The sequence below is a fragment of the Eutrigla gurnardus genome (assembly GCF_963514095.1).
Source record: "Eutrigla gurnardus genome assembly, chromosome: 10".
Taxonomy (NCBI): Eukaryota; Metazoa; Chordata; class Actinopteri; order Perciformes; family Triglidae; genus Eutrigla; species Eutrigla gurnardus.
In genome coordinates, this window is record NC_139924.1 from 8790081 (window position 1) to 8814019 (window position 23939).

Below are 23939 nucleotides of genomic sequence, written 5' to 3' on the forward strand. Positions count from 1 at the left end.
CAGATGGACCAGATGTACGGGTTGCTGAGTTTATCTCCTGGGATTTTTAAGATAAGTTGACTTAAAAGGCTAAAGCACGTCTGAATGACAAGGCAAACCGAGAGAAGGCACAATTGAGAGACAGAGGTAAGAGAATAAGATCTTCTTTTGTTTCTTATGTGTCCACAGTTCTAACTCACAAAGGCTCCGCCCTCTACTGGACTTAATTTGTAATATATATCCAATCAAGAGCATCCCATTTGCATAAGTGTAGCCCGCCAATCAGGACATGCATACCCGAATATGTGCAAACTCCACAGGCCCGACACGTCTTTTTTCCCTTCAACAAATACCTATTTATCTGTTGCCGAGGATGGATTCGCTGCTCCAAGAACCTTGTCAGTGGCTGTCATGCCTCGGCCTCACTGCCAGGAAGGATCTTCACGACGCCTGCTTTGCCTGAGTGCCCTGGCGGGGACCATGCAGGGAGCAGTGTCGAGGCCTGCTGAGAGCTGCCTGAGATTCAATGTCAGCAGCGGTGGGAGCGTTTCCTCAGCTTCAACGTGATGCTCCGCAGCAGCGACAGTGAGCGGGAGCTGGAGATCGACCCCGTCGAGGCCCCCCTCCCCGGCTGACAACGCTCTGCCTCCGGTCATCAGTGCTGAGACACCAGCCTTGTGGTGACGGCGACGGTGACGACATGTTGCCACTGACATCCCTCCCTAGTCTGACACCCTCATGCACACCAAAGAAGCCTATCTACGGCAGGGTGCGTCTCGAGCGAGAACCCCCCCAGGACACGATGGAGAGGTCGCTTTTGTTTAGAACAAATTACATTTCACAAAGAGCGGATTCCATAAACTGAAGTGGAGGAATAACTTCAGGTCAAGGGTCATACAGCTGGATGCCATTTCTTTTCCTTGGTGTTTGTGTGCATGCCCCCCGTTAGACACCCTTTTCAGGGCCTGTGGATGCGGGTGGGCACATCCTGATTGGCCGGTGATGCTTGTGCTAATTTCTAATTGGCAAACGCATGCTCATGTTTGTCCATCAGAGGACTCTGCCCGTGAATAGAACTAAGGTTATAATATTGTATCCTTCGTTCTGCCCTTTCAGAACCCTCCCTACACTCTCACCCCCCTGGGAGTCTCCACAACAAACACACTGCAGGGTAGCAGCACAAAGAACAGTACTTGTCCCCAGGCAAAAAGTCAACCTGCTGATGAAAGCTAAACAGACACACACACACACACACACACACACACACACACACACACACACACACACACACACACACACACACACACACACACACACACACACACACACACCATCACTTAATGCTCATCCAGCCACCATAACTTTAGATTTACAAACACTTCACAGCATCAATGTTAAATGTAATTATGTATGTTATGTAAAACAAAACCAAAAAAAAACAGAAATTCTCTGATGTTACACAAGACTTAAGCCTTCCAGTTCAAACCATACATGAAGGACAAACCAGCTTTCCACTTTCCTGAAGAAACCGTTTGAAAAATAAAAAATGCTACTGAAATTCTTGGGGTGCCAACATAATTATTTAAACTGACCTCTGAAACACAGCCATGAACCTAATCTATTTTGAATGGTGTCCTTGGTTTACGAGTGCAGTGTTATGTTGCCCTCTCTCAGTAGAGGGATGATGAATTGGCTCCAAAAGTCTAGAAGAATACTTCCCTCGAGGTTGCTGCGTGCTCTTCAGCCCCTATTCCTTTACAAAATATCTCTATTTAAATTCTAGCCTTTTGCCGAGGCTCTCATCCAGAGAATTACAATGAGTGAGCAGGTCGACATTCAATACGATGGTCAAACACTTCAGCACCAAGAGAACATGAACCTAATGCTGTTATGGTAGAAAAATCTGTCAAAATTCTTAAGTGAATTAAGCAAGCAAAACATGTTTAAATGTCAGAGTATACCCAGTTGGGGTAGTGGCAGACTTTAATATAGAGAGACGGGGCTCTGACCAGAGAACAGAGGTTTGGTTAGGGGGAAGCAACGAGCACTGCTCTAACTTCTCTCACTCTTGGAGGTGTCCTTGGACAAGGAACTCCATTTACATCGCTTCAGTGGAGCTGAAGGAAAGAGAAGGTTATGCAAAGAAGAAGAAAAGGAAGTTACAGGACAAAAAAAAAGGAATCCACACGTACCCACACGGCCTGCAAGATGTATAAGCACACTGAAACTAATGTGCAGGTTTTTGTTTACTCATGATTTTTTCTTCACACTGCATTTTTCAGCAATTTTCTTTTTTCCTTGGGTAGGGAATCAAATGTTGACCCAAGACATTCAGCACCAGAATGTCTGGAAAAAGGTTTCTTTGCACTGCAGCAGTGTTCGAAGAACGACCAACGCGAACACATGCATGTGGAACGGACACATACAAATCCCAGCAAAGACATAAATAGGCACATTTAGCACTGCAGGTTCAGTAAACAGCGTCCATAAACAAGCAACTGGCTTGAGAAGCGGGGCCAAATCACTGACAAGGACAAGTGGAAGAACGCTGTATGTCAGCAGAATGCTTATTGGCCAAGTCTGTTGGACAACTGCTTTGTCATTATTATTGTGGTTTTACAAAGCTAGGGCGTACTCCTTATCTATACATAACAAATCACACACAAACCAGCATTAACAACTTTCTTTTTAAATTCATGAATACAGTACTCATTGGTTTTTGGCACGGCTAAAATGAATGAATTGCTCATTTCTACCAGATAATCCGTGTTGCTTTGTTTGTAGCATAAACATTGACGGAGTGACTTACGTCAGCCACACACACGTTCTTCCGACCACGCTATTTACATACACCCCTGAGCTAATATGCCATATATATATCACCCGTGTGGGGATACACAGTCGGAGCCTTATCTGAACATCGAGCTTTCGAGGGGCCTCTGCCCCACAATGGCTCATTCTCTATCTCACAGCTAAGCCTTTTGAATGCAGATAACCACAAACAGGGCAGATAATTGCACACGCAAGATGAAATATGACAAAGAATATGCAAAGGCCTGTGCAAGATACAACTGCTTAGATGGTTGGATGAGCACAAATGCCGGAACACACATGCCCAGCGTCAGCTAATGCAGTAGTTTGGTCCCTATAATCTGCCTGAGAGGAAATACCCCTTTTGTCTCCAGTTAGTAACCAAAGACAGGTTTCCCAAGCTTAATGTGTAGTCAGTGTCGTACGTGTCTGCATCTATATCTCTGTCTCTTTTCTCTCGGTTGGCATCATTCTCCATCGCACCCACAGCAGACAAACACTCCGAAGGTCCAGGGAACTCAAAACACAGAAGTCTTCTCATGAAAAATAGATTTGCTCTATAAAAAGACCTACAATCTATACCCTCCAGTCTTTTAGAGTTGTTCCTACAACACTGGAAGTGATCTAGAGCTGCAGATACTCTCTCTTTATGAGGGGTAATTAGATTGTTTAATACCCATTTTTTATATATAACATCATCTCTGGAATTGAACTAAAGGTGCATTTTTGATTAACAGTGTGTCAAAAATCTAATGATAAACTCTGATTTAAAATAGTGAAGCAGGACTGTGGAAAGGCTGAAGGACTGAAATCACACTTGTGGGTTATCCTGCTGTGGACTCAAGGGAGTGCAGTGTTAAAGGAGTCATCACCTGGTTTTATACGTATCCAGCCCCCCTTGGATCGCTTTGGATCAATTCGTAAAACTTATTAGAAAAAAAAAAAAAATTTTTAATCAAACATTGAGCTTGTTCTGACCCTTTTTCGTACCGCGATTTTATCACGCGAGATTACGCGCGAGGTTTTGACTGGTCCGGATGTGCATTGTATAATATGTAATGAGGCGCGCGTTGATTCGCCGCAGGAAGGACAGAGCCGGGGGGGCTTGCCTGCATGCAGACTCCAAAACATAATGGCGGCGCTTCGGCGATTTCAGGTAGCGGACGGGGCAGGGTTGGGTGGTGAAAGAGGGGTGGGCTTATGCAAGTAGCCGCCACGGTGACGTCACCGAAGGCGCAGAATCAAAATCTCGTGCTTTAGGAATGCACACCCTTGTGTGCTATTCCTGTTCGGAAAAAGAGCAGAAGCGAAAAAACGGCGCCACTTTCAAACTCCAGCCTTTCAGGCAAGTTTCAACTGAGGTCAAACACAGATATGCATGTTTTAACAAGAGAAATTGCGATTTCCAGGTGATGACTCCTTTAAATGTGGTGAAATTTGACCAGATAGGGGCGCTATAACAATGAACTTCATATTTTGGCCCGTAACTGCAAAAACTGCAAAACTCTCCTCGTCCTTTAAGGTCTGGGAAAATCGATCAATATAAGCCATGCCCATATATTTAGATTGCTTTTTTGCCACTTACAATTATGACTAAACAATTTTTTGTCATTTTTTTTTACTGCTTCACGACACGTTTTACACTGATTAATCATCAATTATATAAAAAAGTAATCTTCTCACAGCAAGGCAAGAATATGCAGAAAAAATGAAATGACGTTCATCCTCTGGTTCTCGCATCAACTATCACCACAACAAGTCACCACACTAACTAAAGCCATCTGCCTCATCCAATTAAATTAACAGAGAAAGGGTATAAGTGAATGTTATTACAGTTTTTTTCAATCGCTAACAAGCACTTACCCATACTTCAGATACTTTTTCTAAACTCTTAACACAGACTCACACCTACAAAACACAATTGGCCAAATGGATAATTTTCTTCTCAAAAACACATTTTGTTAAATATATACTAACTCTTCATTTCAAAATAGAACACATCTTTCTCTGCACACACTTACTTTACCAAAACACTGAAAATCTGACTCAAAATGAAATTATTCTGTCAAAGAATAACACTTGTTTTTACTTCACAAGGTACATGCAGTCAATCAAAGTACACAAGGTTTCAAAATACTGGTTATTGTTGACATTACAAAAACTGCATAGACTTTTATGTTTCGGTTTTACAGGTATTTGCATGCAAAACATGCAATCCACCGTTTTTACACTACATTTCTTGGTTGGGAACTGTATGTCTACATGTAATGTTCACATTCAAAAGCATTCCAGTAAAAAGCAAATCAGTTTTTTCCTTTACTTTTTACTACAGGAGATACAGTAGAAATACTGTTTACAGTATGATAGAACAGAAAAAGTTTTATAGTATTGCTTACATTGAACAAAATATCCATGAAACACACAAGAGCATTCTGAACAAAAAAACAACAGCAAAAAGCCCAGATAAAAAGTTTGTCTTTTTCTGTTTCCGAAAACATCACTCCTCAAAGTCCTCCTTTCACTGTATAAGTGTCAGTGTAATAGAACAAATAGCCCCTGCCACTGAGTCTAAACCAGCCCAATTTAGCCAACATAAATCAGCTGTGTGTCAATAATTCAATTGTTTGTTTATTATCAGCTGAGATATATTGTTTTTGAACTGATATCATTGCAGAATCAGAGGTTTTACAGTTTTTTACGATTGTTTACACACTAAAATAAAAATGTCCACACAATTTGCGAAATTCTACTCCAAGGAGCAAAACACCTCCACAGATTTGCACAACATTACACACGATGTCTGCTTCACCCTTTTTGCAAAACATTACACACAGGGATTTGTAAAACGCTACACACATTTTCACACCTTAGACACAGAGAAGGATTGTGAGGTTACTTCCTTGTCATTACAAAGCCCCGGATTGCCAATGACCACACTAATGAACAAACTGGATAATCACATCCACCAAGTGTGGAAGCACACATGCACTTATTTGAAAACGCAGCACTCAGGTGTGCTATAAAAGGCAGCAGGTGAGTTCACCTGTCTTCAACAAAAATGGAAGGAGCTAGAAGAAGAAGAAGAGTGAGAATGAGAGGGGGAGCTCAAAGAGGAGATGAAGGCGGTAGAGGAAGAGGAGAAGAAGGAGGTAGAGGAAGAGGCCCAGGTAGAGGAAGAGGAGAAGAAGGAGATAGAGGAAGAGGTAGATAAAATAAATACTTGAAATATTCAGTCTGCAGCATCAGTGTTGTGCAGTGCTTGGTAAGTTTATAGTAGGCCTATTTGTGTACATTCTCCCTATATCTCAAACTAATCATGAAGAATGTTGTGGGTTTGTCACAATTTTTTTGACATCTAAATTATTCCTTACATAACAATGTCTGGCCAAAAATCTAGCACATGCTATTTCCTAAAATTAGTTTTTTTTACAAATGTGTTTTTTTATTTATCACATGTGTGAAACTGGCTGCAATAGTGTCTGATCATTGAGGACTGTGTTGGTTAAATGAAAACTAATAGCATTTTCACAAATATGTGTATATGTTTTGACTGAAGTGTGTATGTTTTGACTGAAGTGTGTATGTTTTGACTGAAGTGTATATGTTTTGACTGAAGTGTGTCATTTTGCAAACAATCTAGGAATTATGCAAATTGAGTTTGGTGTTTGGATAATTGTGATTATATTTTGAAAAAAAGAACCCGGTTTTCAAAATTGCATGTAAACAATTGAAAAAAACTGTAATACTGTATCTAAGGTTTGGAATATTGTTTTTGCTATTGTGGGATGTTGTGTGTTAACATTCGTAAATAATACAAAAACAATCCATAATTTAGTTGGGAGGTATAGCTTGTCTGTTAAGAAAATGTAAGCATTGTGGAAGTGTGTTCACTGACTGCATATTGTGTGAAAACGACATGAAATGTGTGAATGGTATGGACACAGAAGACCGATGCTGTGCTAATTGTGTAGAGTTTTGAAAATGTGACAACTGGTTGGACAAATGCTTGTTAGCGACTGAAACAAACTGTAATATGAACATATGTATGTGCTAAGTCACAAGAGGGACATTTAAATAGGATCCCAAACAGATTTAGATTTTTACATTTTGTTAAATATAATGGAGCTCAGTAAACACATGCAGCTTGTGTTTAAAACTCCATTCATTACTATACAGTAAAAGAAAAATAGTAATTATAGTGCATTGCCAAATGCAGTCCTGCACGATCCTGTGGCCACGTACAACAGAAAGTCAGCCTCTCTCTTTCTGCAGATCTAATCTCCCTCTCTTCTTTCCCTAGACGACTGCTCTGACGATATTACCTTCCCATATGGAGAATATTACTCTAGTATGCCATCTGTACTATCATCCATCCCCTCGAGCGTGTGACCGTTTGTGTGTGTGTGTGTGTGTGTGTGTGTGTGAGGAATAAAGCCTGTGGGAGAATGAGTGAAGAGAGATGAAGGGTGTATGTGTGTGTGTGTGTGTGTGTGTGTGTGTAGTCGTGTGACTGAGTGTGATGGAGAGTGAGTTCCTGTGCATGTGTGTTGGTTCCAGTTCTTCACAGTCAGTACTACACGGTCCTGATAAGACACGGCGTAATAACACCCACCGAGGGCTGATTGTCATAGTTGATGCTCTTTGTCGGCGGGGGTGTTTTAATGACTCTGTCACTGTCTCCACAAACACAATCATCATTGTTGCTGCATACACTACAGACACCGGAGCTCTATTTTCTAGAACATCAAGCAGACAACAATATGCGTTTCACCACAGCAGCAGCTAGCATCTATCTCCTCGCGTTTCACCAAGGAGATAGATGCGAGATTAGATAAAAAAAAAGGCAACATACACACAAATGGAGAGCATACACACATACAGTACATGCACACAGCCCTGAACTGTATCTTCTTTTCTTCTCCCTCTCTCGAACCATCTCACCCTCTCCCTTTCCATCCCACAGCAGACGTGAAACGCATCCCTGACCCAGATCTTTCCTTTCTAGTCTCACCTACTGCCTTACAAACACCACAACCCGTCTGCACTAATGCTCGTCTTCCTTTTGTCTGTCAGTATGGTTTAGCACAAGGAAGGAAGGAAGGAAGGAAGGAAGGAAGGAAGGAAGGAAGGAAGGAAGGAAGGAAATCCAGCCTGATGGAAATGACATCAGTTTTGCACAGATGTAAACCAACATTTTGAGCACTGACTTGATGGTAATAGATTAAAAGTTACGGGATCGTCGGATCAGTTCCGCCCCATGGCGACATGAGTATTTGTACCAAATTCCATGGCGACCTATAGCTCAAACTCATCACGGCATTTTCTTTCAAAACCATCCCAAAACTCAGCCCGGTGCTAGAGGATATGTCTGAAAGAAATCATTAAAAACCAGCTAGGGACCTAAGTAGGTGTGAACACAGTTTTGTGCCAATCCATCTGGTTTGACGTTGAGAGCTTTTTAAGTGAACACTTTGACCTACTGGTGGAGCCAGGGTGAAAAAAGTCAGCCAGCCAGAAAGAAAGAAAGAAAGAGAAAAAAACCCAAAAGACTTCATTTTAATAGAAAAGCAGCGGGATCTATCTTGGCACATAAAACACGCTCCGGCACACAATTTGACGTTTACCTTTGGGACTTCTATATGTAATTACTAACTGCGTGTTGAGTGCAATCAAGGGATTCGGAGTGGAGTGTTGTCATCCAGATGCTCCGTCAACAGACAATAATAGCTGCTGATGAATTGTATTTAGATAGTGGAATAGAAAACGTGGGTGTGTACTGCAGACGGATGGATGGACACACACAAAAAGGCAAAGACGGGAATTCTAGACATACAAATATATCTTGTCAGGATGAGCTGTGTACTTAGAGGGGCAGTCTAGACACTGCTAGTTAACACAGACATTGAGCAGTGCCCTCTATCTTGAGGATATGGGGGGGCAGAAAATAAAACAACAGCAGTAGGGTTCTCCAGGCGGTTGGTGATCCCATTTAGCAAGCACCCTCTGGTGACTCCTCCAACTAAAAGGGCCCCAGATGGGAAGGCTTTGACCTTGTTCTGAACTGTGTTCCCGCGCCGCCAAGAGGTAATGTTGATGCTCAGCTAGTTTAAATTTCCTCAACTCAATGCCCCTCTAAATGGAGCGGGGTCATCTCGGAAGCAACCGGATGATAATGTGTCACAGCGATGGTCACACAGACTGAACACGTTTGACACGCATGGCTTTTTAAGTATATTTGGGGTCATATTTCATTAAGTTGCAGGCATATTCCGCTCACACGGACATCATTTCAATTAGTTTCCCATCAGGTTTTATTGTCCGGATGCAGTTTTTTTTTTTGGCTTCACGATAAGAGGGAACATTTGCGGATTGTCGGTATAATAATGAGGAGCTTTAGTGTCCTTGGGAGATAATGCGTGCCAATGTCAAAGCCTATGAGGAAATATATCTAATAATATTGGACATGATTTAAGCGAGGGGTCAAAGGAGGAAATATGGTGATCATTAAGTACAGATTGTCCTGGGTGCACATTTATCTCATCAAATATTTCATAGATCAGCAGAAAAAAGGGGAACTTTAGTTGACTGAGCCAAGTTGTTTATTTATAACATGCGTAGTTAAGAGGATTGCTCAACTGCGAGCACCTAAATCATAAGCAGGGTGACCATAAAGCTTCCAAAATATTACTTAAGGAAGGTAACTACATTTCAAATGGTTAGAGTCACAAACTAACTGAAGGGAAGGCAGAAAGAGACACATTCTGGAGAATCAACCCACATATCCAAACACCACAGGAGTCTGCAACCTGCTTCTAAAGTAATGCCTTCCATCGCCGTGCACTGTGTTTTACTTTGACATGTTTCCGTATGATTAGAGAAGGGAAACTCCTCAGGTACCTCCTGTGAGACAGCAAGTGGTTCCATGCAGAGCTCTGCCTCACTGCTGCCTCAGAAGTAGGAGAGTCAGGAGGCTGAACGAAGGAAGATGTGGCTCAGTCAGGAAAAGAAAAAAGAAAAAAACCCTGCTGGGCTGCTACCAGGGTGTTAAAAAAAAAAAAAAAACGCAAAGAAAAAAAAAATGCAGAATCGCCAAAATCCTCCCGGCACACACGCAGACAAGTTGACGTTGTGATGGTGCTGGGAGTTTCTTCTTCATGTTTCTATACTTGTGAAGATAAGAAGGCAGACGTTCAGAGTGCTCAGGGGTAAAAATAGAAGCAAGGGAGGGTCCATCCATCACTGTGACTGTCTGAAGGGCCAGATCGATTGTGTGTGTGTGTGTGTGTGTGTGTGTGTGTGTGTGTGTGTGTGTGTGTGTGTGTGTGTGTGTCTGTGTGTGTGTGTGTGTGTGTGTGCGTGTGTGTGTGTGCTATTTGATGCACTCCACTACATCAGCAAGAAGCGCCAGAATGTGAGTGGGCAAACTGTGATGTGACTTTTGAAACCCGAACACACACACACACACACACACACATGCACACAGACATGCAACCAAACACACTCAGACACACACATGAACAAACACACACACAGGTAAATCAGCGAGCTTAAGGAGATAAATACCAATGCTGTCAGAAAGACATTGGCACATCCAAACACGGCAGCTATCGCTCCATCTGCCATAAAGGTTAGCTTTACGCGTATACTTGCACGTGCGATTGTGCACATCTATGCTCATGTGCTCATATGTGCCTGTGCCCCGTTTGACTCTTTATGTGCACCCATGATAATCGCCACAGAGTGCATAATTAATTATTTTCCTCTATTTCCATTAGAGGCGCTCTTCCTGCTGCAGCTCTGATTTATTTATTTATTTATTTATTTTTGCTTCTTACTCCGTCTCTTCCTATTTGTAAGTGTGATGAATTACCTGCTGGTTACCTAGGAATCTATTAAGCTTGTTGAATACCAATTTACCATGAGGGATGAATCGGTTTAAAGCTGACACAAAAAAAATCCATGTTGGGCAAACGCAGGTTTTAACCAATGTAGACCAACGTGCATATGAATGCATGGACACACTCATGCAGATGCTAGGGCACATAGTTCAACTCGGATATACAACCATGAACGAACTGAATCTTGGCCGGGAGTGTGTGTGTGTGTGTGTGTGTGTGTGCGTGTGTGTGTGTGTGTGTGTGTAAAGGTCATGCCTCTCATCTCTAAGTGAACCTCGGTGAGAAGGACCGAGTGGCAGCACTCATCAATATTAACTAATGCCCTTCCTTTCATCCACATCATAAATCCATGGAAACAAACACACGGAGGATTTTGAGGAAGAGTCCTTGTTTTGTGCGTGTGTGTGTGTGTGTGTGTGTGTGTGTGTGTGTGTGTGTGTGTGTGTGTGTGTCAGTGGCGGGAAGTGACAGATAAATGAACAAAACGACACAAACACAGATATTAACTGTCGGCCAGAGACGTGAAGATGTAGGTGTGGGTGGGGGTGTGGGCTTTCGGCAGCTGACATGTCCGTCGCAGCTTTTGTCCCACACCAAAAAGCCACTTAACAGCTAATGAGTAATGAGCGAGAGAGCAACAGCAGACAGAGGTGGGTGTGCGAGAGAGTGAAAGGGAGGGAGGAAATACTGTAAGCGAGGTGAAAGCAGAAGATAAATGGTGAGCATGACTCAAGGAAATTGGAGGTGAGAAAGGAAGGAGGGGGGGAGCGGGAAAAATAACAGCGACTACAGCAGAGGCATGGCGTTTGCGCTTGTGCGTGGAAAAAGCAAAGTGAGAGGAATGAAAGAGGAAGAGAAGAATGCAAGACTGCAAATGGAAATCCTTTGATCAGAACATGAAAACAGCAGCTAAGCTGAGCGAGAGAGAGGAACAACAATAAGACGTCACAGACTATTACTGCCAACAAGGCTCCGTTCAGCATAAACTATCAACTGTGTTTTGCTAAGGCGATGGCTAACACTTCCATTCCACCGTCTCTTTCCATGCTTTTCATCACAAAACAAACATGGAGAAAGCAGACACTTCCTGCTGTATCAGCCAACACGCCCAGTGTGTGTGTAGGCGTGGGTCAGCGTGTGGGTTAAAGAGACACAGGCTGCCTTTATCTCAGTGACGTTAGATTACCTGGAGCGAAGGTGGTGCTTCATGCTGCACGGTTTGTGACTACGGAAGCCCCGAACAAACAAGTGAGAGGACATGGTGCTGAATTCATATCCACAAGGAGAAGAATAAAAAAAACCTCCCTCCTTGTGATTGACTTTTCCCATCTGACAACCTGAGTGTTACTTTAAAATCACTCGTCTGAAGCAGACATAACACTGGAACACATTGTACGTCACCCGCTTCAGGATCATCTGAATCCATCTCTTCTTGACTCGCAAAATAATTGAATTAACGTTGTGCAGCTTTACTGTTAGTTTTTTTCACTGGATGCTATTTTATTGGCCTTTTTTTACCCTAATAACTCAAACCGTTTGTGCTCCAAGTGTGAGATCAGTGCAGAATATTGCCAACTGACATCTTTAAGCCCAAAAATATTTGTGATGTAATCGGTGATTGAAAACTCAACATACTAAAGCCGCCCCATTGGCTTCACCACATATCCTTATACTAACTGAAAATCTGATTTCATTTACCCACACACACACACACACACACACACACACACACACACACACACACACACACACACACACACACACACACACACACACACGCCTCGGAGTAATTTGCTTACACGTTCGTTGTGGAATTTGGCTAATTGTGTCAAAACCCTTCATTCAACACTGGGAGATAAAGATCTCACTTCAATGACAAAATGAAACTCGAATCAAAGCCACACAATCCTTTTTTCAAAATGGCATTTTTGGCAACAAAATGATCCGTGACTTTTTCAAACCAGCAACACACTCTGATGTACTTTAAACCGAACACTGCTGCCTTTAGTACTTTGTATACTATACCATATTTTCTCATACAGGCTTCTGTGAATGATTATTCCAGTGCAATACATCTACTCACTGCTCCGATCTCGCATTGTTAACGAAAGTGAACAATAATTCAGGTATCACCCTTCGGATCAGCTCCAAATTCAATAGTTTTTCTATACTATACCATTCCACCAAGTTCCATTAAAATCGAGCAAGTCATTTTCCGAACGCTGCAGAAATGAATATCTCTCCTCGGAAACATCACGTAACGATGGAAAAGAAATAGTGAAAAAGGACCCCATATGTATTGCATAACTGGCAATACAAAAAAAATACAAAAAAACCCAAACAGATTGTCATAATTGTTGAGTCTAATGTTTCCTGTGCACCGTAGCCTTCAGCACTACCTAGAAAGAACATTTACTGCCCTTAAAAACCCCCTCTGGATATTGCTGGGGCAGTGACTTGTCAGTTTTACTTGGAAGAAGTGCAACACACTGACGTCTGTTTTATTGTGCCGCTAAATGAAATCCGATTACCTCGAGCAAATGTACGGATTCATTGCGACATGCTGCATGGTTTAATAATACCTCTTGCTGTTTGGTCATTACTGCTGACGCTGGAATAAAATCATCAAACAGAGCGATTCTTCAGGGAGCATTTACAGCATGTGTGCGCACACAGAATACCGTTCGGCATTTGGATCAGAGAAAATATATATAATTATTATATAAATGTCATCACTTTTGTGTATTGGCAATTGTGTGAAATAGTCATACTTGGCATATTATTGAAATATGACCCAAAAAATCATGTATCCCGTTCACAAGCATGGGATGGAGGGACAACCCAAAAACATAATGCCTCCAGTTATGGCTGAGAAAATCATTTCGGAGTCTGAGAACATCCGAAAAGTCGACTTAACTAGATTACCAAGATTAAAGCAGAAACTTTGCACCCCAGGTCACTCTGCCTTTAATATTAACAATAACACCGTTTGTGAATGTGCATGAGACAGTGTGTTGTTCCTCCATAAGCTTTAGCTTTAGCAACTCTTACTCAACTCACTGGTGCTTTTCTAGCAGTCGGCTTGTCAATGCAAATCTAAGAACATACGGCTATACTGTGTGTGATAACGTCTCATAATGCAGCTTTGAAAATCAGGATCAGTGGAGCTCCATCTGGAGGACTCGCTGGCTCAGTACTGATGACATTATGGAAGGTGCAATATAAGCACAGACAAACAACAACTGTGCTACAATGCATCTCCGTATGCATTGTTGCTCTTTTTAACAGGTTCATTATCACTATTGCAGCATTCAAAATCTGAGTTCAACTCAGTCGGAACTAAATGGGAACATATAAAGCATTCCGATTACGTAATTATAACTAACTGGTGACCAGAAAAACAACGCTCCACTTAAGGTACCTGTAAATGGGAGAAGTTTAAATGAAATCCATTATCGTATGCTGTTAGCACTGAACCCCATAACGTGCCTCGATGCCAGGAAAGCATTTACAGCGCCGTCGGAGTCATCCAGCGCTTTCAGCGTGCCAGTAACATGAATAAACGAAGGCTCGCTGCGGAATAAATCTCCTCGGCCTGCCAGCGTTTTCGGATATCATTTCACTCCATTCTCCCCAGTGTGGCCATTAAGAAGACATATAACCATGCAAAACGTCACCAATAAAGATGATGGTTCACTCCTATTATTGAGCGTCTCAAATCATCCACAAGACGACTGAGCCATTTAATGAAAGAAGTGAGCGCGGAAAAGGGACGGAGGATTGCTGTGCGTGGGGAAGGGTGACATATGGACAGGGTGGCAAATCAATGTGTGTGTAATGGATATGGTTTTGTTAGACATGAGACAAAGATAACAAACGAGCCTTTCATCACACGTCTTAATGTTGTCTCACCAGCAACAAACACGTGCAGGAGAAAACACACAAGAAGGGCAAGCCAGCCAGTCACAGTCCTTGTGGTCCCCATGTGGTATCCCTGCATAGTTACATTTCTATGTGGCTGTGTATGTAGTTTCCATAGCGACACTATGACACTATGTAAATAAAGCCTCGTCTTAATGAGGCTTAGCAGAAGTTCAGCAAGGAAGACTTTTTTTCCTGTCTCACCCTCATTCATTCACAAATCTGTCCATCTCTCTCTCTCTCTCTCTCTCTCTCTCTCTCTCTCTCTCTCTCTCTCTCTCTCTCTCCACCCAATTACACTTCATTAACAGTGTTTCGAGATGACGCACTTTCTTGTTCCTGAAGTGTGTGAAGATCACAGATTTATTCCAAGAGCAGCGGAGTGAACTGTCACCTTGCATGCCGAGGTTACATTGCGGTGAAGCGTTAATATTTCATGAGGATGTCATATTAATTGATGATATGGAGGTGGAGAAAATGCAAACTAGGTTTAAACTACCATTGCTAACTCGCATCTCGGAGTTGAGTCGTTTCAAACACGAGAGAGGGGCGAAACAAGACCGACACCTCAAGGGAGACTCTGACTTCGGCAGTTTGGCCGTTGAGAAAACCAGGTGCAGCCTGCATGTAAATGCAATCTGCGACAGTCAATAATACATTAACGGTATGGATCTGCCAATGATTCACTATAAGCGCAATCTATAGTAACTCTAGATGACAAATGACGTTATGCATCGCCTCGATAATCAACCACCACATCATCATCATTATTAGTATTACTGCGGTACCATAAGTGCAGGACAGAATGGAACAGAATGCCGGCATTCATCACATGTCTTCATTGTGGGCAGGAAGCTGATTCAAACACAAGTAGTATCCCCGCGTATCCAGAATCACATTTACAGCCGACACCGCCGCACATCATTGTGTCTCGGCTCTGGCGCACAAACCAGGCATAACCACCTCTTTGTTACAAATTCTTTCCTCTCCATTTCTCTCTCCTCCACTCCTAATTCACCTTATCACTTTCTGTCTATCTTCATCACGCTCCGCCTCAGCAGCGTTTTTTGTCACACAGTCACATCCGTATGTGCCCACGCATGTCGGTGACACAGGGTTTCCACACACACCTTCCGTTTGGATAGAAATATCACCATGCATCCATGAGCTAATCCATGTGCATTATTTTCCATACGCCAGCAAAAAAAGAAAAAGAAAAATAGGGACCCATTGGTGAGGAGCCCTGTGGAATACACATGCGATGGGCACGCAGGAAACAGGGAATGATTGACGGCAGAAGAGCACGTATGAATGTATGACCCTAGGACAAGAAACCGGGTTGTATTCCTCAGTGAATATGGAATAAGACGGGGACCGGGGGATTTTTTTATGATCCGTTCACGCTTCCTGAATACTAGAATAGAGAGAAACTAGCCAAGGTCAGAGGCAGAATTTCCCCCGTTCTAATTCGGAGCGTTGCTCACCCCCCGGAGCAAGAGTCAGGGATTAATTTAGAGATCCATTCACCACGCCTGTGGAGAGGGGAGAGACGGCGGAAACATGACGGAGTAAAGAGGAGCGGAGGGAGAGAGGGAGGGAGGGAATCTGAGAAAATGGGGAGGCATCGGGGGGGAGAGTAGAGAGATGGAACGAGTGAAAAGGCAAGTGAGCAAGAAGGAGAGAGAGAAGAGGTTACGCTTGTTACGCGTAGCCTGCAGAGAGAGAGAGAGAGAGAGAGAGAGCAGACGATTCACATACAAGAGCTTCATTTCCAAAAGTCTCCTTCTCTTAGGGCCCACTGCCTGCATGAGTGTGTGTGTGTGTGTGTGTGTGTGTGTGTGGCCATTGACTAGACTTGTGTTGTACAATTACTTAACAGAACCTAAATTTCGACACGAGCTGCTAAGCTCCAGAAGCTGAATATCATGCTGTGTCATGGTTCCAGAGTGTCATCTTGACAGACAAGCAGTACTCAGCGAGAAAGGAGTACCAGACAGTATGAGTGTGTGTGTGTGTGTGTGTGTGTGTGTGTGTGTGTGTGTGTATGTGTGTGCGCATGCGTGCGTGTGTTGACATCACTTATGACTAAATACCTGACAAGTCCCCAGAAAGTTGTTCCTATTCCAGTCAGCAAAATCTGTTTTGTCTGATTGATCATTTGAAGTGACGTAATCGTTTATGGCCACTCCAGAACACTGCAAGATTTGTGTGTGTGTGTGTGTGTGTGTGTGTGTGTGTACAATCTTTGGAGAGGGTGGTTCCCATAGGGAATGTCTGGGGGCTTCACAATGCCACAAAGACAACGATAAGAATAAATTATAACTTGTTGGGGACTATTTTCAGCCACGGAGGAATATTAGCATACAGCAAATAAGGGACGTGTTAGCCAATGCAACAGCATAGCTTATTTGACCTTTGTGTCCTTAAAGGTAGAATGAGTAGGATTTTTTTTTTAGAAAAAGAAAAAATAGTATGGATTCATACAATAATAATGCCTCTCAGTCATCATTTATGACCCACTAGAAGTGTGTGGTGGAGTCTGAGACCCTGCCCTCTGCTCTATTTTCTCATTTTGCTGTGTTCGAGACGTTTCTGGGCATCAACCTTTATAAAAATGTAGCAACCAGGTGCCAGACTGTAAGAGCCCTGGCAAGCACCTTAACCTCGGCCAGCTGGGTGTGCACTTCTTGGTTTAAATGTTGTGTTTACAAACGGCTCCCGACAAACCTTACACATTCTGCCTGGAAGGATGGATGACCGTGACATCCTGTACAGATATCAATGACATCCAGACATGGTTCCTCCAGACATCGGTGGTCCCCTGACCTTTCCTCGAGCCTCTCTATGATGTCTACATGTTTGGTCCAAGGTGAAATGTCTCATTAACTACTGGATTGATCGCCACACAATCTGATACTGACATTCTTTTGGTCCTAAGGATTCAGTGTATTAACTTTGATAATCTGTTAGCAAACATATTCTTGTTAGCCTTGTTCTGTTGTTAGTTTCGGTCTTTTAATGGGATTTTTTGACAATAAAACATATTCCTTATCCTTATGATACAGTTTTTCCAATTTTAGTTCCACTTAGGTCGATCTTTACTCATCAGTTATGAAGGTCGTGCCCCTCCCCTCACGTTAGAAGAAAGCCACCTGATCAACATTCGATGTGTAACGTCCCACTCACACAGCTAAACAGTGAACACAAATAGATGCAGTGCATTGTGGGTGGGAGGTAGTGGATGGACTATTAATTTTCCAATCATCGTAGGTTGTATTAACTAGTCTGTTCATTCATGTGGGGCCACAGGAGGATACGAGACAAACAAACTTGGAAATTGCATTACACGCTTTTGATTTATGGTTCTATGTGACTTGCATTTGGCTGCAGTTAAATCCTACACGATTACCTTCCAGGGAATATAAAATGTCAAAACGTACTTTACTCGTCCGTAACAAAACACAGATCAATTGCTAGACGATATTCAAAATCTTTGGGGGTTTGAAGCACTCCTCTGAGAACAGTTTATTTGCCGTTTTCGGTGGCATGGTTTGATAATGGAGCAGCTTGCGTCAGCTTTCATTTGCAACCTGGAGATATTTAATGAATCTTGTTAAATTCAATGATATAACATCACAAAGAGAAGTACTGTATTGATTTTGTTCGCCCTGCCTACTTAACAGACCCAGCGGATGATTTGTTGAATTTTATTGAGAGAAGGAACTGAAACATTACAATACAATTACTTGAGAATCTCCCTGAAATAAGATGGATGCACCATAGGAATGGATAAACGAGGGGATATGATATGATACCCTTGAGGAAAATCAAGCCTCTAAGGACAGTGCAAAAAAGCCTCTAAGGTGCAAAAAAGCAGCAACGGGAAACAGGTTTACATATTATGTTCCCCATCACACATTCCCCCATTACTCCTACTTTTAATTTGATGTGCAAATAACCAAACAATATATATGACATTGTTCCAAGCAACAACAGAACCTTTGTACCCGCTCATGTCCTGACATTAATATCTTACCAGGAGGCAGATAAGCAAGACACAAAGGGTATCCGTAAGGGATTTGTTCACATCTCAAAAGGGCAAACACTCACAAGCACGCACAGACGCAACTAACAACAGTAAACGCATCTAGTGTGGCATAAACCAGAGTCATTCAGCAGATGTCAGCAAGCGAATAACCAAACGTCTTCTGTCATGCAAATACATGCAGAGAGTCGCAGCAATGATCCACCGCTGTAAGCAAATCCATCAAGTAAGGACATTGCACAGTCCTGGCAAACAGTAAGCACGATTATGTCTATCATCTTATTTTGTGATGGCTAAATATGATCTGATCATTTTCAGTAAATTGCAATAGTTGGGCAAAAGTGGTACTTTGAGAGTAGGAAGGAAGTGTAACTTACACCATCCATCTACGTGCTTGTAGTTCACACACATGTCCATCATAAGAAATGTCTGGCTTTATGGTCAACATGTTATTGAGGATCCTTCTTATGTGCCTTTGAAATACACTGTGTCTAAAGTATCTATATGTTTAATATTCAAGACATGTGTAGCAGGGCTCTGTACTCCTGAACTGATGGCTGACCCGTAGCCTTGTTAACACTAATGCTAACAAACATCACAAATTCTGCCTTGCATGAATCCTGGTTGAGGGGAATTGAGAGAGATTAGGCATAAAGGGATGGGGAGACATTAGCTGTCATCCTTCGGAAGATCACAGACGACACAAGTACCAACTGTTCCGAACACAAAGGACCCATTTTCACCACTGTCTGCAACTGTTCCGAGACTAATTTTATAGCTGTAATAAGCCGTGAATCTGATGGGTAATATTACCTTTTTTGCAGATGAGATGGATCGTGTTAAGTGGGAATAGATGTGCACACCTTAAAGAGGAGCAAAAGTATCATTCCAAAAATGGCATTGCCCATAATTGTTGCCTACATTAACCACCGGCATTGCCTGAAAAAAAAAATCCTTGCAGTAAGAACTTTTGAATTTCGGATTGTTAAAATGTACTCCACAGTGTCGAAAGAAATCAATATTTCAGCAACCGTTGCAGAAACTATGTCTGCTCGTCCAACAAAGTTACAGTGGGATCGTCTAAACAGCTTGAGTTCCTTATTAATAAATCAGTCTTAATCCAACAGTATGGTGAGAAGAGCCTGAACAACAGACACGGAGAGAGCAAGACAAAGAGAAAGTCAGAGATGGGATGAAGAGGATTTGCTTCAGCCTCGTTTTGAGCCACACACGTTTGAATACTCACATGCATTGGTGACGGCGAAGCTGTTGGCCGTCTCTATATTGTCGACATGGGGCACCAGGTTAAAGGGAGCTTCCGTAGCATTAGGGCTGGTGTTGTGAAGGAAGATGGCTAGTCGAAACGCTGTATACTCCTGATCAGTATTCCTTATGAACAACCCACCTGGAGAAAGGGACAAAGAGATGGAGCGAAGAGGAGAAGGACACAAAGGCGTGGAGAGGAAGTGAGACATTCGGGGTGGGAGTGTGGTCAAAGAGGGAGAGAGACAGGAAGAAGGAGAGTAATGTGGGAAAGATTGATAGGGGAGGGGAGGGCAGAGAGAACAGAGGAGAGGGGAGAAAAAAGGCCAATATCTTCATTAGCTTTCTTACAAAAGGTAATTTGTCTTTCGGCACATCCTCGCTCGCACACAAACATTAATACGAACACACATACAGGATACCCACACTGTGCATTTTATTGATGAAATCACAGAAATACAGAGAGAAGGGAGGAGAAGAAAGGAGAGACAACTAAGCTGACAGGAAGGCAGTCGAAGAGATAATGAGTTGGAGAGGGCATAAAGGAAAACAGAGGAGGAAGGCCGGATCAGACCGTGTCAGCGTAATAAAGGAGGAGCACGGGCCACGCGAGAAGAAAGGGAGAGGGAGGCGTGTGCTTAGTGTCAGTTGGCCTTTAAAAATGGGAGTATCCCTCGGTATGGCCAATCTGATTAAATGAGAATTAGAGGGAGAGGAGGTGAAAAAAAACTGAAAAAAAGGAAGAGCACCACCTATGTTTTAAATTGAGGAAAACTACTTATTTAGGACTCGTGACCCTCTCAGGTGTCTTCCATTACCTCAGCCTGAATGATACCAATACTGTGATCTGATGCCAATAATAGCTGCAATCAACTGTAAATGGATCAAACATAATATAGATGCGCTGGTGGCCAATGGCAAAATGTGGAGGGAAACATGAAAAATAAGACAACTGACAAAGTCAACATGAAATGTAATCCACACAGGCTGTCCAGCTGTAGGTCCGGTCACCTTAACAGAGCCATAATCAATGTAATGACGAAACATTCACAATAAACGCAAAAAGCTTGAGTCACTGGAAAAAGTTTAAGCTGACTGAAATAGCGACATGAGAGATGTAAAGTTTGGGAAGGAGGGATTATAACTGTTATTGTTATGTTTCGTCGCTGTGAAAAAGGGTCATATCTGCTTCAAATATTTTCATTCCCTGGATAGAAATTGCTGTTTTGTTGCGTTGCCGTGGATATCACACACATTTGATATGCTAATCCTATAGATTAGTTCTACATTGCTTCACACCATGGGTTGAACTGAACTGAAATAAACGGACGTGACTTAATTTTAACCAAATCAGACTCAACTGAACTGGATTACAAAGGCAGACTGCGAAGCCTCGACATCGCATCGACAGACAGAGGGGGGAGGAGGGAGGAGAGATGGGAGGCAGAGCAAAGTGAACGAGGCAAACGTCATGACATTACACGTCATTTGTGTGTGTGTGTGTGTGTGTGTGTGTGTGTGAGAGAGAGAGAGAGTGTGTCTGTCTATCGCGTTCATGCTAAAAGTTTATATCATCATCCATTTCCGTTTGTCTTGTGTTTCTCATCATGGCCCTTTGTAGATCGGTAACCACACCAAGACACTAAACACACACAAGCAGGGAGGCAAACACATCGTGCATCAACAGAATGATTCATTTGGTTTGATCTACATGAAACTCGAAAGTGAATCCAAATGAGAAAAAGGGGTTTCTGTTTAAGGGTAGAATTCCACCCTAGAGCACACATACATACACACACACACACACGCACACACACACACACACTCTTTAAGTCTTTTAACATTACACTTGTGTGCAATGCAGAGATCTGTAAATGACTCCTAGCATGAAGTGCTGGAGAGCCGAGTGAATGATCACGTCTATATGCTTGAGTGTTTTGGAGGATAGTCAGTGGGGGGAGGATAGAGAGTGTGTGTTTCATACCATCACGTATGCTTTATACCTCCGTACGCATGTTTGTGTGCACGTGTACGTTTCCTGTCTGAACAATTGTTAAGCCGTATGCCGTACACGTGAACGCATATCTGCACATAAACGTGCACGTTAATGTCTGCATGTGCACGCTGTACATGTACACTTGCATGCTTGGAAACCTGTGCCGATATGTGTGTGTGTGTGTGTGTTGGTGTCTATGTGCCGAGCAGAAAATATTTAACGTATTAAGTTTATTGGCGACTGTAGGGAGACAGAGTCAAAGAGCTGAATCTCATTATAGGACCTCCCAGCTGCCCCCCACAAGGAGTGATGCAGTGCATTCATTATCACACACATGCCTGTATGTGTGTGTGTGTGTGTGTGTGTGTGTGTGTGTGTGTGTGTGTGTGTGTGTGTGTGTGAGAGAGAGAGAGAGAGAGAGAGAGAGAGAGAGAGAGAGAGAGAGAGAGAGAGAGGTTCCATGCATGTGTGGTCAGTTTGCATTGAGCAAACCCATGATGATCCAGATAGTTAACTTTATGTCTGATCTACAAGGCCGGTTGAAAGACAGGCTTCCTCCGCACTGACAGGAGGGTAACTGGAAAAGGGCAGAGAGAGAGAGAGAGAGAGAGAGAGAGAGAGAGAGAGAGAGAGAGAGAGAGAGAATACTGCAGTGTCTAAACAGTGAAGAAGACTAGAAGGGAACAAAGCTCGCTGAAACATTCATGAGCCCAGAAACAACCTTTAAGATAAAGGCAAACACAGTAAAAGGATGAACAGAGTGGAAGTGTGCATTTAGAAAGCATAATGAATCACAGCAGAGAAGTCACACCAAGCTCCCCTCAACCCACCGTCTATCAGATAAAAGGCAAGAAGGTAATTTTGCACCAGAAGGAACATTTGTTTCTCCACTTGTCCCCTCAGTCCTGCGTAATTTCCCTGACTTTTACGTTTATTTTGTGCTTTGGAGGCTCCCGCTGCACCCCCCCTCCTCCCCCTTTCCATGGTGACTGCTGTCCGCTAAAACCCACTAACATTCAGTGTAGCGTGTCACATCTGAGTGCTTCAACTCACCTATCTGCACTGAGCTGGGGAAAGCCCCCGTCGCCAGCCCCCAAAGGGCGGAATACACCCCGAGAAAGTGCCAAGACGAAATAATAATCCTCATTTTTCTTTCCTTCAATCCCTTCAGAAACTGTTGAGAGACATCGGGGGAGAGCGGGAGAGCGAGAGAGAGATATAGGGGGGAGAGAGAGAGAGAGACAGGAAAAAAAAAGCCGTCAGAAAAGGGGGAGAGAGAAAAAAAAAGAAGAAAGATGACAGGTTTTTCCCCCGTTTTGTCCAGGAGTATTCCTATTCCATGGTGGGCTCGTTGCTTTCTGTCCCCTGCAGTGTCCGCTCAGAGGAGCGCTGTGCGTCCGGTGCACATGGAGGCTGCAGACGGGGAGAGAGAGGAAGAGTGGGGAAAGTCGCTAGAAGGATTGGCGAGCTGGGAGAGCAGCCTGCATGGAAGAACTGGACATGCGCGCCCCGTCTCTCTCTCTCTCTCTCTCCCTCTCTCTCTCTCTCCCTCCCTCTCTCCCTCTGCCGTCATTAACTTGCTGTGCACCGAATCTTATAGCTGCAACCTATTGATAAGGCTCCATCGGGGTTCATGTGGGGAAAAGCCACACACAAAAAACGGATCCGCGTGAGTGTTCGCGCGTGTTTACGCGCACTATACTTCGCCGTCGCGGTCTCCCTCTGTGTAAAGCTTGACAGCGTTTAGCCTAACAGGGCTCATATGTTGTTGGGTTGTTGTTTTTTTCATCGGTCACCACCCCGCATCTTGTGTTTAACAGGCAATGAACGAACGCAACACAAGAGAAAGTGTTTAAAGTGAAAATAGCCGAATTGGAGATTGCTGGTCTGCTGTGCTTTTCGGGTGTTTCGATTGGTGACTAAAGTGAGAGCGAGGAAGCGACAGGGGGTTCTGTCGGCGTCTAACTAATTGCATTACAATACCCGATCCATCCTGACGCATTGGTCCACTCCGTCACCAAAGCAG

The 23939-nt window shown here is 43.2% G+C and overlaps 1 protein-coding gene across 4 annotated transcripts in view; it reads right to left on the reverse strand.

Annotated features, from left to right (window-relative positions):
* Positions 1-23121, reverse strand: part of gria4a (glutamate receptor, ionotropic, AMPA 4a) — a 91895-nt gene extending 68774 nt beyond the window's left edge. For all 4 annotated transcript variants that reach the window (XM_084018618.1, XM_084018617.1, XM_084018620.1 and 1 more), the window contains exons 1-2: positions 22967-23121; positions 19901-20059 (exon numbers count right to left, since the gene is read on the reverse strand). In XM_084018618.1, the coding sequence (XP_083874744.1) occupies positions 19901-20059; positions 22967-23060 (253 nt within the window). In that variant the 5' untranslated portion in view covers positions 23061-23121. The remainder of the gene's footprint in view (positions 1-19900; positions 20060-22966) is intronic.
* Between the last annotated feature and the right edge of the window lie 818 nt (positions 23122-23939).